The sequence below is a fragment of the Anneissia japonica genome, unplaced genomic scaffold (assembly GCF_011630105.1).
Source record: "Anneissia japonica isolate Jap-2015-1 unplaced genomic scaffold, ASM1163010v1 scaffold287720_len810639_cov167, whole genome shotgun sequence".
NCBI lineage: Eukaryota > Metazoa > Echinodermata > Crinoidea > Comatulida > Comatulidae > Anneissia > Anneissia japonica.
In genome coordinates, this window is record NW_022736945.1 from 655101 (window position 1) to 670791 (window position 15691).

General features: G+C 34.4%; 4 protein-coding genes across 4 annotated transcripts; all 4 read right to left on the reverse strand.

Annotated features, from left to right (window-relative positions):
* Positions 1–480: 480 nt before the first annotated feature.
* LOC117117006 lies at positions 481–10445 on the reverse strand. Its single transcript, XM_033261177.1, has 4 exons — positions 10136–10445; positions 8205–8679; positions 4805–4816; positions 481–1433 (listed from the first exon to the last, which is right to left on the reverse strand). The coding sequence occupies exons 1-4, from the start codon at positions 10437–10439 to the stop codon at positions 1118–1120; spliced, it is 1107 nt and encodes a 368-aa protein (XP_033117068.1). The 5' UTR covers positions 10440–10445; the 3' UTR covers positions 481–1117.
* Positions 4010–5287, reverse strand: LOC117117037 (late histone H2A.2.2-like). The gene has a single exon (XM_033261216.1). It carries the CDS (start codon positions 4597–4599, stop codon positions 4222–4224), a length of 378 nt encoding a protein of 125 aa, XP_033117107.1. The 5' UTR covers positions 4600–5287; the 3' UTR covers positions 4010–4221.
* A 795-nt stretch (positions 10446–11240) lies between the features above and the next one.
* On the reverse strand, positions 11241–12567 carry LOC117117033 (histone H1.1, embryonic-like). The gene has a single exon (XM_033261212.1). The coding sequence runs from the start codon at positions 12294–12296 to the stop codon at positions 11730–11732; it is 567 nt and encodes a 188-aa protein (XP_033117103.1). The 5' UTR covers positions 12297–12567; the 3' UTR covers positions 11241–11729.
* A 1118-nt stretch (positions 12568–13685) lies between these two features.
* LOC117117007 (histone H2B, gonadal-like) lies at positions 13686–14054 on the reverse strand. The gene has a single exon (XM_033261178.1). It carries the CDS (start codon positions 14052–14054, stop codon positions 13686–13688), a length of 369 nt encoding a protein of 122 aa, XP_033117069.1.
* Positions 14055–15691: the final 1637 nt, after the last annotated feature.

Below are 15691 nucleotides of genomic sequence, written 5' to 3' on the forward strand. Positions count from 1 at the left end.
CCATATACATGTATGATAAATACTTTTTTATAGAATTAGTCATTTATATTCTTATTTTTACCCATTGTGCAATAATTTTAGAAAATAATTTTAGAAAACTAAAATATACCTATTAAAACAATTAAACTTTAAGCACAGTGATTACTAAAATAAATTTATTATTATTATTAAAGGGAAGTATTTAATTTAAAGTGATTTTTAATGTAAGTCATTTTAAAAATTAAAATAAATTTAGAAAACTAAAAAAAAAATTAAACTTTAAGCACAGTGATTACTAAAATCTACAATGATTCTAACCAACATGCATGTTGTCAGAAGAAATGAATGAATTAAAGGCGTATAATAGGAGTGTACAATAGCAAATTAAGTCCTATTGTAAAGCTAGATAAAAGCAAGACCACCCAACATTGTTCACCCTGTTGCCCACCCACTTTAACAATGGTATATTCCAATTGGGTGGTTTATGTCCTGGGTGGTTTATGTCCTGGGTGGTTTATGTCCGTATACCCTTAATCCTTTATCTCCAGCATTAGTTTCCTCCCATGTCAATACTCCACGCCACTAGATACAGCAAGCACTCAGAAAAACAGCCAGACTTGTTAATATGCCAGAATAGTTGGTAGCTTTGCTATTAACAGAAACTCGGCCGGTAAAATGATTTTTAGCAATATTGCGTGGGCCTCATCTAAATCTTGATGGCCGGAGTTAGCCTGTGGGCAATTAAAAACAAAGAATCACATTGTTCTTTGATAATTGTGGGTGTCTTCTACTGGAAGTCTGTTAGCTAAGAGATGGCACTGAGTAACAAAAACTGTATTTGCATATCTATAATTAACTATATTCGTAGCTTTTATCCTTGATTGTTACTACTTGATAACTTTCAGAAGGAAAACAAAATAAACCCTCAAAATATCGAGGACGAGTTACGAATAAAACGAACAAATAATATAGTGGCTGGCCTGACCCTATTCCATTCAACCATTGTACATGTAAATGTAGGTGTATAGTATAGGCCACCAATAATAATGTGTATAAGGTGAAAAGCAATCATTCTCTTTTAGTTCAAATGGTGGCTCTGAAAAGAGCCGTTTGGTTTGTTTGATGGAAGAGGGGCAGCTTATCCACCGAAACCGTAAAGGGTTCGGCCTTGTCTCTTTAAGGCGTAGACGACATCCATGGCGGTGACGGTCTTTCTTTTAGCATGCTCGGTGTATGTGACAGCATCACGGATGACATTTTCAAGGAATACTTTCAATACACCACGGGTCTCTTCGTAAATGAGACCAGAAATACGCTTGACACCGCCACGACGAGCAAGACGACGGATAGCTGGTTTGGTGATACCTTGGATGTTATCACGCAACACCTTACGATGACGCTTAGCGCCTCCTTTTCCAAGTCCTTTCCCTCCTTTACCACGTCCAGACATATTACTTATTGCTGTATTCGAAATTCGATTCGAAATGTCCTCGAGGTAAATTTGCTAAATCTATATAGTCTTTATACGGACGTAGTATGAATTATCGAGTATCACCGTCATGCACTGACACTGCTAATTGTTTTGTGGGCGTTTTGAAGCTGTGTTGATTTGCGCCAAATTCTAGACAAACATGTTTGCTTTTGTTTTCGGGCTTGTCTTTAATTTGAGAGGGAAAAATAGTCTACCCTATTCGTTCCATGTGTTTAATGAACTTTCTCTTCCTATATGGCGTTAGTTTCCCAAACTACTGTGTAGAGTCGGTTAATTAATAACTGCGCCGGTTTATAAATCGCATGATATCTAGTTTATAAACTTAATATTCATTAAAATGTTAATTATTATTATTACAGTTATTAACCTATTGTATTCAAAAAGTACATATGACTATACTAATCATGATGATGCAAGATGAAATAAGTTGTAAGTTTCAATAACATAAGTTACACAAACATTTTACAGTTTTTTATTCGACTTCACACTAGCATTGGCGAAATAAAGTTTAAATTTTGACTATGATGACAACTCTGGATCTATCATTGCTTAAGACGCAAGTTTAGTTTTTCAATAATATTAGATAATGCAGTATTCATTTCACCAAATGAAGAAAAGGAAACAAAATCAGGAATGGAGGGAAGTTAGGCTCGTACAGGAAATTGGCCACCTTAATGAAAAAATATAAATAAATTAAATAAAAAAGTGCAGGACAAAGACAAAAAAGTACAGACGTCACAGAACAAACAACATACAGGAAGGCAGATGCTGCAAGAATGATAATGATAATCTATTCATTATCATTCTTGCAGATGCTGCGAAAATGATAATGAATAGATTAAGGTTATAAGGGATATAATTAAATATGCAAATACAGTATAAAGATAGGCCTATAACTCAGAACTGTCTCTCTCAGTATACTATAATACTTACATTTACATAAATACATGTATTATTGATTGTATTTAGTTAAATACAACCTAACCAGATTGTATTTATTCAAGTAAATGTACTATGATACTTACAAATAAAACAAACAGAAATTTTGAATAAATAATAAGTATAAATAATAAAATTAATTGATACTAATTCAATTTAATTAACAAATCTTATTTTAAGTATTATAAATTAAAAATTATATATTGAGCTGATTTATTAGGTTGTTATTAAATGTACAATAATTAATACAAGAAACTTAAAGTATCATAATATAGTACATTAAATTAAATAAATACAGCCTTAGGCCTAATTATTAGATTGTATTTACTTTTATTATATATATTTAACTAAATGTATAATACTTAAAGAAATACAGCAGAAATTTTGATGCTCTGCTAGTGAATTTAGTAATAAACACAACCTAATAAATTAGGCCTAGTTAATACAATAAAGAAATAAGTGAACTTTTTTTATTAATAGGTTGTATTATTATTGTTATTATTATGTACTATAATACTTAATACATTAACGTAATAAATACAGGTATTAATAGATTGTATTTACTGTACTTAAATAAATACAACCTAACCAGATTGCATTTCATGTACTATTATACTTTAAAAGAAACAAACAAAAAATAATGATGCTCTATAGTAAATTTAGTAAAATAAATACAACCTAATAAATAATTAGGCTAGTTAATACAATGAAGAAATAACTGATACTGTACTTTTCTAATTATACTATGAACACCAATAATTACCATGAGTGGGATTAACTGGGTGTAATAGCGTCTTAACTAACATCCCTATTCTGAAATGGATCATTCCTTTATTAATGACATTTACTACCGTCATTTATTTTATTTTTAGTTTTTGTATTTAAAAAAAAAACAAAAAAAAGACTATAAGGAAAAAATGAATTCATAAGGTAAATTACAATGCTAAGGCAATAATGAAATAATAAAGATGCATTGTAGAACTAAATCCAAAAAATATCAAAGGAATAAACACCACTATTGAAAGTAAGCAAAATTTTAAAAAATGGTGAAAAATTATAAATAAAACAAATCAGCAATTTCACTGTTCCCGGATTTAAAAGGTAATCAAATTGATTTTGTATTTCAACACAAAAACAAATATGTACTTTGTTTAAAAAAATAATTAAATATAATATGTACCATGTTTTAATGGTATGTGTACATGGAAATATTAATATGTACATGTATGTATGGTATTGAGTTAATCAACCAACTTCAGAACTAGATTTTCTACTTCTAGAATATCAAATTATAAACCAAAATCTGGTACGCATAGGCCTAGTAGATTCTCATTCATTGATACAGCTATTGATGGATGAAAAAAAAAATAAATAAATGATGTTAATTTTTTGAAAATTGAATCCATATATGTAGTATTTTAAATGTATTTATTGTAATGTCTCTAGTTTTTCTGTTCTATTATTCTGTAATTTTAGTATTCTTATTTAGGGACCACAGTGGCAATAAGTTGCTTTTTGCATTTCTGTGTTTTTATCCTTGAATGTTTTAAACTAATGATTACTTTCAGAATGTTAAGATGGTACAAAAAAAGGGCGTGTTCTTTGTGCTTGGCTTTGTTGAGTTTCAAATAGTACTAATGTACGTTTAGGCGTTTGTGCGATACACATTTACGTAATCTTTGCTATGAGCTTTGTTGTTAACGTTTTTGTTGAGCAAATACTGCAATAATCAGTATCAGTATCCAAATCTCTTTAGTGAATATGGTGGCTCTGAAAAGAGCCGTTTGGTTTGAAAAGATGGTTCATAAAATCTACTTGGTTTTGGCCTGGGTCTTCTTTGGCAAAAGTACAGCCTGGATATTTGGTAGTACACCTCCTTGTGCGATGGTCACACTTCCAAGAAGACGGTTCAACTCTTCATCGTTACGGATGGCAAGTTGAAGGTGACGGGGGATGATTCTGCTCTTTTTGTTATCACGGGCAGCGTTACCAGCCAACTCCAAGATTTCAGCAGTCAAGTACTCGAGTACGGCAGCCATGTAGACTGGGGCACCAGCACCGACACGAGATGCATAGTTACCCTTTCGCAAGAATCGGTGGACACGACCAACTGGGAATTGAAGTCCAGCACGGCTTGATCGGCTCTTGGCCTTTCCCTTAGCTTTTCCTCCTTTACCACGTCCAGACATAATGTATTCGCTATTCGGTTACTAAAATCAAGAATGATGTTTATTCGGCGATTAGATTCGTTTATATAGCCTGCACGGGTGTTGCGTTTGACTTCTAGCACCTATTGGTTTAACCAATCACAGACGAGACAGTCCCAGCTTAGCTCTCTCTTTACCCAATCGTCTGCTAATAACTGTCCTATTCCCTTTGGCGCTAGTGATGCACGGAAGTACTGCACTCAGTTACAGATTTTTATAAGTAAACAGTATTATTAAATAATTAATATAGTCGATTAAGTTAAGGATATATCGGTTGTCATAAATTACTTCTTTTAGAGACACCCATACGACGAAGCACAAACAGTTAAAAACTATGCTAAAAATAGTTATTGTTCTTTATATCAGTTTAACCCTAATTTTATTGCAACATAAAACCAATTTGAAAACGGTATAACTGTAATGAGTATTAATGCTTAAGGTGTCTATATAAATGGTTCTATCTTCCCGTTGAAATGGTTTAATTATTTTGAAAATTAAAAGCCGTCTCTCCTTTATTATGCACTTGTCATTTGTAGTCCCGGGCCTAGCGGGGACTTAGCCGGGGATGTATTTACGAAACTGTTACATGCATGTGAAGGTCCCGGTAATGCGGGGCATCGTTTAAATTCACATCAACTACCAGTGAGATACCCCGCTAATAAAGATTGGATAAGGCCTACTGTAGCAATTAAGCGAGACACACAAAACACAATTTGAATTGAAGGTCTAGCCTCTGTCTTAATCGGAGAAGCATGGACCTATCAATGATATTAATAATCTTATTAATAGGTCCATGGGAGAAGCATCTAGGCAGGAGCTAGCCAAGGAAATAAGCTTACTTGAGGAAGAGTGTATTGATTGATCACAGAAAAAGGAAAATCGATATATTGATTTAACTGATAGATAGAATTTGTTCAGTATCAAAACAGATATTAAATAAGAAAATTAATACAGAGCAGTAGAAACAGATTTCCCAGCCTCGGCTCACTGGTGTTTTTTTTTTTTTTTTTTTGACGCAAACTAGGCCGATCAAATACACGGTTCACAAATTTCCACTGCTTGGGGATTTATCCCAAGATCTTGGGATTTTTATTGAAACCTTGGGATCTTGGGATTAAAAAAAATTGATATGGAACTTTTATTTATTTATTTTTTTTATCAGTAAGTGAATAAATAGGCTGTTATTGTGAGAGAGGTTGATTATTTGTTCAAACATGTTTTCTGATAGTCATTTTCCAAATAGGCCTATACGGTACGCGTGTATTTTTAAGCTAAATATCTTGATATGTGTCACATTTGGCGGATATGCTGTTTGCCAAGCAAGAATATTGCACCTAGATGCCGGGAGGTCTCGCACCGTTTCATTCTTTGCAAATGCGTTTAATTGTGTTTTGATTTGACAATTAAAAGTATTTTACAGGCCTACAACCTTACACCTCCCAAAAAAAAAAGTTATAAAAATCAACGCCTTTTTTCTAATACAGAAGTATGAGTAGGATAATACATACTCCAAGTATCGAAATGCACGCCATCGTGTCGGGATTCATATTTCGACATTAATCGTCAGGAGTATCGAAATGCACGCCATCGTGTCGGGGATTCAATATTTAGGATGACATAATTAATGTCGAAATATTGAATCCCGACACGAGTATGTAATAATAATAATAATAATAATAATAATATTTATTGACATTACACTTTTACATCAGTGGCAGCACACAAGAAAGTGGCGCAGTCAAACTTAAACTAATGAACAAATAGTAAAAACAACAACTTAAAGCTAAAATACATATATACACTCATATAAATATACATACACACACATTCACATACATACACATATATACATATATATATATACATACATACATACACACATACATACACATATATACATACATACACACACACATACACACACCTACATACATACACACATATAAATACACATATACATACAGTAAACATATACATATATATACACACATACAAACATACATACACATGTACACACATATATACATACACATACATATACACACATACACATATACACACACATACACACCCACACACATATATATTATACATATATACAAAGCGTTATAAAAGTATATAAAAGAAATTAAATTTAAAACATAAAAAAAAAGAAATATATGTATTACTAAAGCAACAATGCATTTAACCTAATTTTAAATTTGATCTTCTATCCCAAGCTTTTTTAGCAAATGTTTTACAATATCTGTCAAATGCAGATTGAACATCACCATTAAAGAGATTATTTTCCCCACCAAGAACAAAATGAATTTTATTATCAATATCAGATTCTGAGAAAGTGTTCCAAGTTGCAGTCTCATTGCAAAGTTCCAGGTCTTGTTTTAAAATAGCTAATTCTGCCTCTCTGATTATATCAAATGATTTACAGTTATGTATTATACTATCTTATCTGAGATTAATCAGTGGACTTTGCGGTTTTTGGAAAAGTAGGCCTATGAGAAGGCAATTGCCCTGTCATTTTTTATGTGTATGATTTTAATTCAAGACATTTCCTACCACCATTACCCCCGCCTCCCCAACTTCAGAAAATTATACACAGTTGAATCAGGGAGTTGTTATTTAAATAACAAACTCCCTGGTTGAATCAAAACGAACGAGTTGGTCTCGAAAATTCAGACACTGTTACGTTATATCAGTACAGTATAATACAATTCAATGGAAAATGGATGTTCAGCAATTGCTGATAATGCCTAGGCTAGTGTAGGACCAGACCATTTGACAGCTACACCCCGGCCCTTTCGATGCCGGTTACATCTACGGGTGAATTTTAGGTACGTACCAGTATTACGGGGACACAATTATATGTACGTCCCCGGCTCAGTACCGGCTATGGCCCGGAGCCAGGACTAGTCTACAATTGACAAGTGCATTATCAGCGACAACTTCTATATTTGTTTCACTAGAATGTTGCAGAAAAATGTAGGGTTTTCAAAGAATCTATTTAGCTCCTACACTGTTACAACGCCTTTGTTGCCCAACCACGGAGGAATTTTCAACAATAGCATGCGCCCAAATTTAAAGTAAAATGCCAAAGAAATTGAAATGGCGCCCCCTACGAAAATGTGAGTGAAAACATGTACCACATCATTTACTGTAACCGTATGTAGATTCGTGTATTTATATATATCGATATACATATATATATAGGGGCCTATATATGTATTTATCAAAGATAAATAAATACCACGAAGATATAATCGTATCAAGCATAGCCCTTCAACGAAAAGTTTATTTTTTATGTAAGAAAACAAATTATACGTTGCTCCTGTTTTATACACCATATGCATAGCATGTACATACTAGTTTTTATTTAAAAAAAAAAACAAAAAAACAGGCATATATGAAGAAACTGTAGTTATATTGTAGACAAAAATGCTTTCTTCTCTTTTGAACAAGTTTTGGCTCTGAAAAGAGCCTTTTGGTTTGGAATAACACTGATGACAGCTTATGCACGTTCACCACGGATACGGCGAGCCAGTTGGATGTCCTTTGGCATAATGGTTACACGTTTGGCGTGGATAGCGCACAAGTTAGTATCTTCGAAAAGACCGACTAAGTAAGCTTCGCTAGCCTCTTGAAGAGCCATGACAGCAGAACTCTGGAATCGGAGATCGGTTTTAAAGTCTTGGGCGATTTCACGAACTAGACGTTGGAATGGGAGCTTGCGGATGAGAAGCTCAGTACTCTTTTGGTATCGACGGATCTCACGAAGAGCGACAGTTCCAGGCCTGTAGCGATGAGGTTTCTTGACACCACCGGTGGCTGGTGCACTTTTTCGTGCTGCCTTGGTAGCAAGTTGTTTTCGGGGAGCTTTTCCTCCGGTAGATTTACGAGCAGTTTGCTTAGTACGAGCCATTGTTATTTTCAATTTGAAATTGATGTCCAATTTCGAAAATGCAATGTGCTTATATAGTGAGACGTTCTTAGAACAACCAACATGATTGGTTGAGCGAATGCCTAAGATCACGTCCGTAAAGTATGGCGCGTTCGCTTCAAAAATGGCTTTAGTGTGTCAGAAAAGAACAGGGAATCAAGCAAGGAAAATGTATTGTCGACAATCGTCAATACGAGATACAGTCGAAATTTGATATAACATGATAATATTAGTTTTTAACAATAGAACATACAAAATACAGATAATATATATATATAGGCCTATACATTTATCAAAACATTTAAAAAGAAAGACTAATTATTGGGGTATATTGTATAACCGCAAATTGAGACTTAAAAAAATATGATAGGTTTCATATAAAATACAGGTATAGACCTATACTGTATAATGACTATTAAGTGCTATTAAATACAAAAATACAAATGTGTTTCTACATCTAGATATTTTACATCTACTAAATATTTCCAAGTAGTATTTGAAGTACATTTGTACTTAGAATTTCGGTTGTAGACTGAAGTATATTATTGGGTATCACGGAATTATGTGTTCATTGAATTTGAACAAATAACATTTGCATGTTAATAGGTAGTATTCTTACTTAAAATATTTCACAAATTAAAGTACAAAACAATTCTGACACTATTATACAGGTATTCAAAATTGGGTATCATGAAATTATCGGTATTTATTGAAATTGTTTAAAAAAATGAATTGAATTTAATAAACGGAAAACATTTGCATGTAGGATTAGGACACAAACAGTAGCCTATTTTTATAAGTACAGTATGCCTTAGTCTACTTACAGATATTTGTCTACCCTTAAGATAATATATTGAATTTACAGTAATGTACAGTACGAGTAATAGGCCTACTATACAAGTTATTAGTTGAAAACAGATATTTGTTTTAATATTTCACAAATTATTTCAAGGCCGTAGCCAGGATTTGTAAAGGGGGGGGGGGGGTTTCAGACAAAAAAACAGGAGCATTATACTATTGGACTCGTTTTTATCTTCAATATTATTTAATGGTAAATTTACAATTTTTGTTATAGACCAGAACCTTATTCATTTATTCAGAGCCTATCGCCATGACAGACATTAGAAAGTACCGGTACTAATTTTCATGACCTCGATTTTTAGACGACCAGATATGTCACTCTAGAAATTTGTACATACACCTTCAAAAGGGCACTTCTTTAAAAAAAAAAAGGGGGTTCGTTGAAACCACCGAACCATGGACGGGCCTGCTTTTGCAAATTATGAGTTATTGAATTAAAAAATTCAAATTAAATACACATTTGTAAGTTGAAATACCATTGTTGGATATTTCAATTGATGCTTTTACTCTTATGTTAGGGCAGTTTTACCATTTTAAAAATCGAAAAACGAGCATGTTTCTTCCATCATACACCGTCTCCGATGAACTGATTTTTTTTACCTAAAAATGATACGTAATGATATGAATATGTACATAAAAACAGAAAGCAATCATTCTCTTTTGTTCAAATCGTGGCTCTGAAAAGAGCCGTTTGGTTTGGGGAAAGATGAGTAGCTTATCCACCGAATCCGTACAGGGTTCGGCCTTGTCTCTTCAAGGCGTAGACGACATCCATGGCGGTGACGGTCTTTCTTTTGGCATGCTCGGTGTATGTGACAGCATCACGGATGACATTCTCAAGGAATACTTTCAATACACCACGGGTCTCTTCGTAGATAAGACCAGATATACGCTTGACACCACCACGACGAGCAAGACGACGGATAGCCGGTTTGGTGATACCTTGGATGTTATCACGCAACACCTTACGATGACGCTTAGCGCCTCCTTTTCCTAGTCCTTTTCCTCCTTTACCACGTCCAGACATATTACTTATTGCTGTATTCGAAGTTCGATTCGAAATGAACTTCAGCATGAATTCGCTAGATTGATCTAGTCTCTATACGGACGTAATATGAATTATTGTGTATCGCTGCCAAGTTGTGCACTGTGGCTGACCTTGGGCTATTGTTTAGCGGGAGTTTTGAAAGCAGTGGAAATTCCGCCATTTTCAACAAATGTTTGCCTTTGTTTTGGGACCTTATTTATTTGAGAGGGAAATATCTAATTTTTAAATTTAATCAAACATTTAATACAAATCAATGAAAATCGGCCTGAAAATTATTCTATTAGGCCTATGTTCTTTTAAAGTTTCATATTTTAATGAACTTCCCCTTCCTTTTTGGCGGGAGTTTTCCGCCGTGTAGTCTGTAGATTAATTCCTATTTGGTGTTTTCCGTCAAGACAAGTATCTGTTTATAAACTATAATAACAGCTGTAATCTCTTGGTCTCTAAACGCATATGAATACTGTATACTTCTCATCACTTATACGAGGGGGAAACATTGCTTATCAGACAAATACTATTTATTAGGATATTGCTTTGGGGAGTTGTGAGTGGAGATTTAAATCTTCCAATACTGTACACATACAGTGGGATTGAACCATGGGAATATAAAATATAATGCAGAAATTGTGATTGTGTGAATGCAAATTCACATACAGTACTACTACTAGGGAACAGTTAATACTGTACTACTATAGCTATACGACATAGAATCCAATCAAGGTAAACACCTCCTCACTACTACTCGCCATATACACATATAAGATGTAAAGTCAAGCTGTATAATAAAATATACGGGTGATACATGTCACAAATAATAATCAGCATGAAGTGGACGGAGTTGTAGATTTGTGTAGAAAAATATACTGTATAGCATATAAATACTGTACATTATCAAGAAATGACTTCTGTATTAAGGAGCCGTTATTTGAACCTCTTTTCATCGATACTGTAATTATATTTGAACAACATTAGTGTTTTGTCACAAGATATTCTGAAATGAAATGTGAAATACAAGTGTGATTTTTAAGGAAAAGGTTGTACTAATCAGAACGCTAGATAATTTGTAATGTAATTTATGTTAAAAATGAAATATCTAAATTTAAAAATTCAGATGTATCTGTGAAAAATGTAACAGAAAAAACCTTTAATCATATTAATACTTAGTATACTGTAAACTCATCTGTTATTTCTGTGAACAGAAAAACTATCGTTCTCTTTTGTTCAAATGGTGGCTCTGAAAAGAGCCGTTTGGGTTGAGAAATACACCGTCTACTTCTTAGATTTCTTTGGAGACTTGGTAGCCTTCTTTGCCTTTGGCTTTTTAGCCTTGGCCTTCTTGGGAGACTTCGCCTTCTTTGGCTTGGCCGCTTTCTTCTCCGATTTTTTTGCCTTCTTTGGTGACTTGGAAGCCTTCTTCGCTGGCTTTTTAGCCTTCTTGGCAGCTGGTTTCTTAGCCTTTTTAGTAGCTTTCTTTGCTGCTTTCTTTTCTTTATCTGCTACTGCTTTCTTCTTAGCTTTTTCTTTCTTTGCCTTTGCAGCAGCATCTGCCTTGGCTGCAGCCTGGTTCAATTTGAACGATCCGCTGGCGCCTGTGCCTTTAGGTTGGGCTAGTTTTCCGCTATCGACACCACGTTTTAAAGCCATCTTCAGGTGGGTGTTCATGTTACCAGCATCAACCTTGTAGTTGGCTTGAATGTACTTGGCGATTGCCTGACGAGAAGAACCATTTCTTTCTTTCAAAGCACCTATGGCAGCAGTGATCATCTCAATGTAAGTAGGATGAGATGCTGGCTTTTTAGGCGCAGCCTTTTTCTTAGCTTTGGTTTGTTCAGTCATTTTGTGACAAGATGTTCACTACCGACAAAACTTCGACAATAGGCTTACAAGTTAGAACTGTACTAGATGACTAAATCAGCCGATACTTATACATTCAAAGCGGACCTGGTATGAAACACCTCCGATAGAATTGAGCGAATTGCTGTTGCGTGGCGCGAATATTTTGATACAGTTCTAAATCAAATTTTACTCTCAAAACTTGCATACACTTAAACGGAAATACAATTAAATTATACTTACAACAACCATGTATGGGTTATATTATTACGGCATTTCAGTCTGGGAAAATACAATTAATAAAAATAAAGTAATTCACAGATTGCAAAAAGAGCAGCAGGCATAGTTATTTATAAGACATTATTGCACGTTTAAATGTTTGAACGTCACTGCACCTCCTATGTAATGAAATAGAAACAGTTTGATCGACATGTGTATAACACAAGAAATGCAGATTCACTAAACACTGTACAGCTCCAAAAGTAAGTTTAATCTAAGACTTCACTGTATGCTGGTGAAAACGTTATGGAATGCCTTATCACATATATTAACAGAATCAACTGATTATTTTAATTTCAAGTTAAACTATAAAAAATAGAATATATAATTAATACAATCTGAATTAAGTTACCACTTTTAAAAATACTGTACTCTTAATTTTAAACTCTTACACTTGCATATAGTTTTATTATCAATTTTAGGGCTAAACTGTTTATACATTTCTTAAAACAATCTTACTACAGTATTACTTTCACCATGGACCTATTTTAATACCATGCTTTTACTATTAAATTTTAATGTAGGATAATGTACTTTTGTATATCACAAAACAGGACCATATTTGAAACAGGTTATACAACCTTCATTTGAAAGAATGAAATTTTACCCAACACTTGAAAAAAATGGTAGCAAATAAACGCAGGTAACAACAGTCTTATTTGCACATGAAATTACGGGACACGACGTGTACAGGTTAATTTTTTTTTTTATTATTATAACTAGGCCTACCTAATTAATAAGAGTGCGTTTGTATAATAGTCCCCCACAATTAAAATATTGCATTGTCTGTGATTGATATATAGAACCTGACACTCAGGCCAAGCTATTTATGGAGTTATTTTCAATAAAAATATAGCCAGCAGATAATTTTCCTGGTAGAATAAATGTTGTGTTGCTTCGAATCAGGAAATGGTTAAATTTTAATTTAACCGTTCCCTGCTTCGGATTATTTGTGTATCTACATTTTCGAATTATTTGTGTATTTCACTAACCGCTTACTAATATCATTAGGGGAAGAAAAGTGCAAACGACAGACACTGAAATTCACAAATCTCTTTTGAAATTTTATGTGGCTCTGAAAAGAGCCGTTTGGTTTGAAACTAGGCAAGATGTTTACTTGGAACTGGTGTATTTTGTGACAGCCTTGGTACCTTCAGAGACGGCATGCTTGGCCAATTCACCAGGCAGCAAGAGACGGACAGCGGTCTGGACTTCCCTGCTGGTAATGGTGGATTTTTTGTTGTAGTGAGCAAGACGAGATGCTTCACCGGCAATACGTTCAAAGATATCATTGACGAAGCTGTTCATGATTCCCATGGCTCTGCTGGAGATACCAGTGTCTGGATGAACTTGCTTCAACACCTTGTAGATGTAGATGCTGTAGCTTTCCTTTCGCTTACGTCTCCTTTTCTTGTCGCCAGCTCTGACGGCTTTAGCCTTACCGGCTTTTTTGGCAGCTTTTCCTGAAGTTTTTGGAGGCATACTTTCAGTTTAGTCTACACGAATTCGAATATAGTAGATGAGTGATGCGCTGAAATGAAGCACAGTACTTATAGAGTTAGATATGCAAAATAGGGCTTCACGGTAATCGTTTATCGGCTTAACGCTTCCTATTGGATGTTGAAAGCGCGCGATTAATTGAATACTGTAGCCCGGCTTTGTGTAGGTCTTTGTGTAAATTGGGACAAGGACAACGTATCTACTATTATTGTAAAGGTTAATTAATTGAATTGAATTATTATGATTTACAACGTTGTAATAGTTTAGATTAGTGGCTGAGGTTCCCCTTCACAGAAAATATCAACAATACTACCAAGTCGGATACTGTATTTACTAAAGGCCTAACTTGATCCATGTTCAGAGTGAGTTCTAGTAGTAAACAACTGTTCTGTAGTTTAGGCCTATGAGCCCGGCTGTGAAAGACTTTTGGGTTGGAAATCGATATTGTATAAAATAGGTCTTGTCTTGTATTTGTAGTCCACATAGTATATTAAAAACAAGGAATTACATTGTTTAAATTTGCTAATTGTGATCAGAATGTTAAGGCGGTGTTGGCTATGGAAACACGGGATTTGGCGGGTAATATACAATAGGCCCAACGACAACGCAAGGACACAGCACTAAGTGTGTAAATAAAAAATGATTGTGCATATATAGAAATAATCCACATAAGGTTATTAAAAAAAGGAATTTATTATTTTTTTTAAATTTGTTAATTGTGGGCGTCTCCAACTGGACAAGTCTGTTAGAGGAGTGATGGATAGGACTCAATGGAGGCCACTGTCGACCACGGGCCCTTGCCCTTTCTTCCTTTTTTTTTATTACCTATCCCGGGGGACTGCTCAGGGATGAAATCCAAGGTCCTCAGAGGATCCCAGCAAAGAAAATAACAGTAAGAAACATGTCATCAAAACAGAAAACACAAGGTAGGTCAGTAAGCAACGAAGCTCGTGCAAAGAAACAACACAGTGCCAAGCAACCAGTGTCAAAAAACTGAACTTTTTTTTTGTTGTTGAAAAGGTCTTAATACGCCATCTTAAAATACAAAATTCTTATAAAAAAGTGGATCTGTTTCTGGACTTAGAGCCTCTTAACTTCAAATTTTAAAATACCATGTGTTAGTTTCACTTTTCAGTGAAACATCAAGCGAATTCCACAACTTGACCGCAGAGCATCTGGCCATATTTTTACCCACTTTCACGTCTTCCCTCCGGGATCCCATGCCAGATATGAAATCCACTTTTGCTTAGTTGTATGGAGGTTTAAGTTTATTACTCGAACCTAAACCTAGAAACTGAAGCTAAAGGGTATTAATTTTGGTAGAAAAACGTATTCCTCCATGAATAAGTAGGTGAGATGCTATTGCGTTATGCACTCGAATCTAAACTAGTATAGAAAGAGCGGGACTGCAGATTACTAAAATGCGCCATTTTTTGGTAAAATATATTGAAGAAAAAAACAATCAATACAAGTTTTATTACAAGCAAGATGAAACTCAAATCTCTTTTGTTTATTTGGTGGCTCTGAAAAGAGCCGTTTGGTTTGAGAAGCTGGTTGATGAAATCTACTTGGTTTTGGCCTGGGTCTTCTTTGGCAGAAGTACAGCCTGGATATTTGGT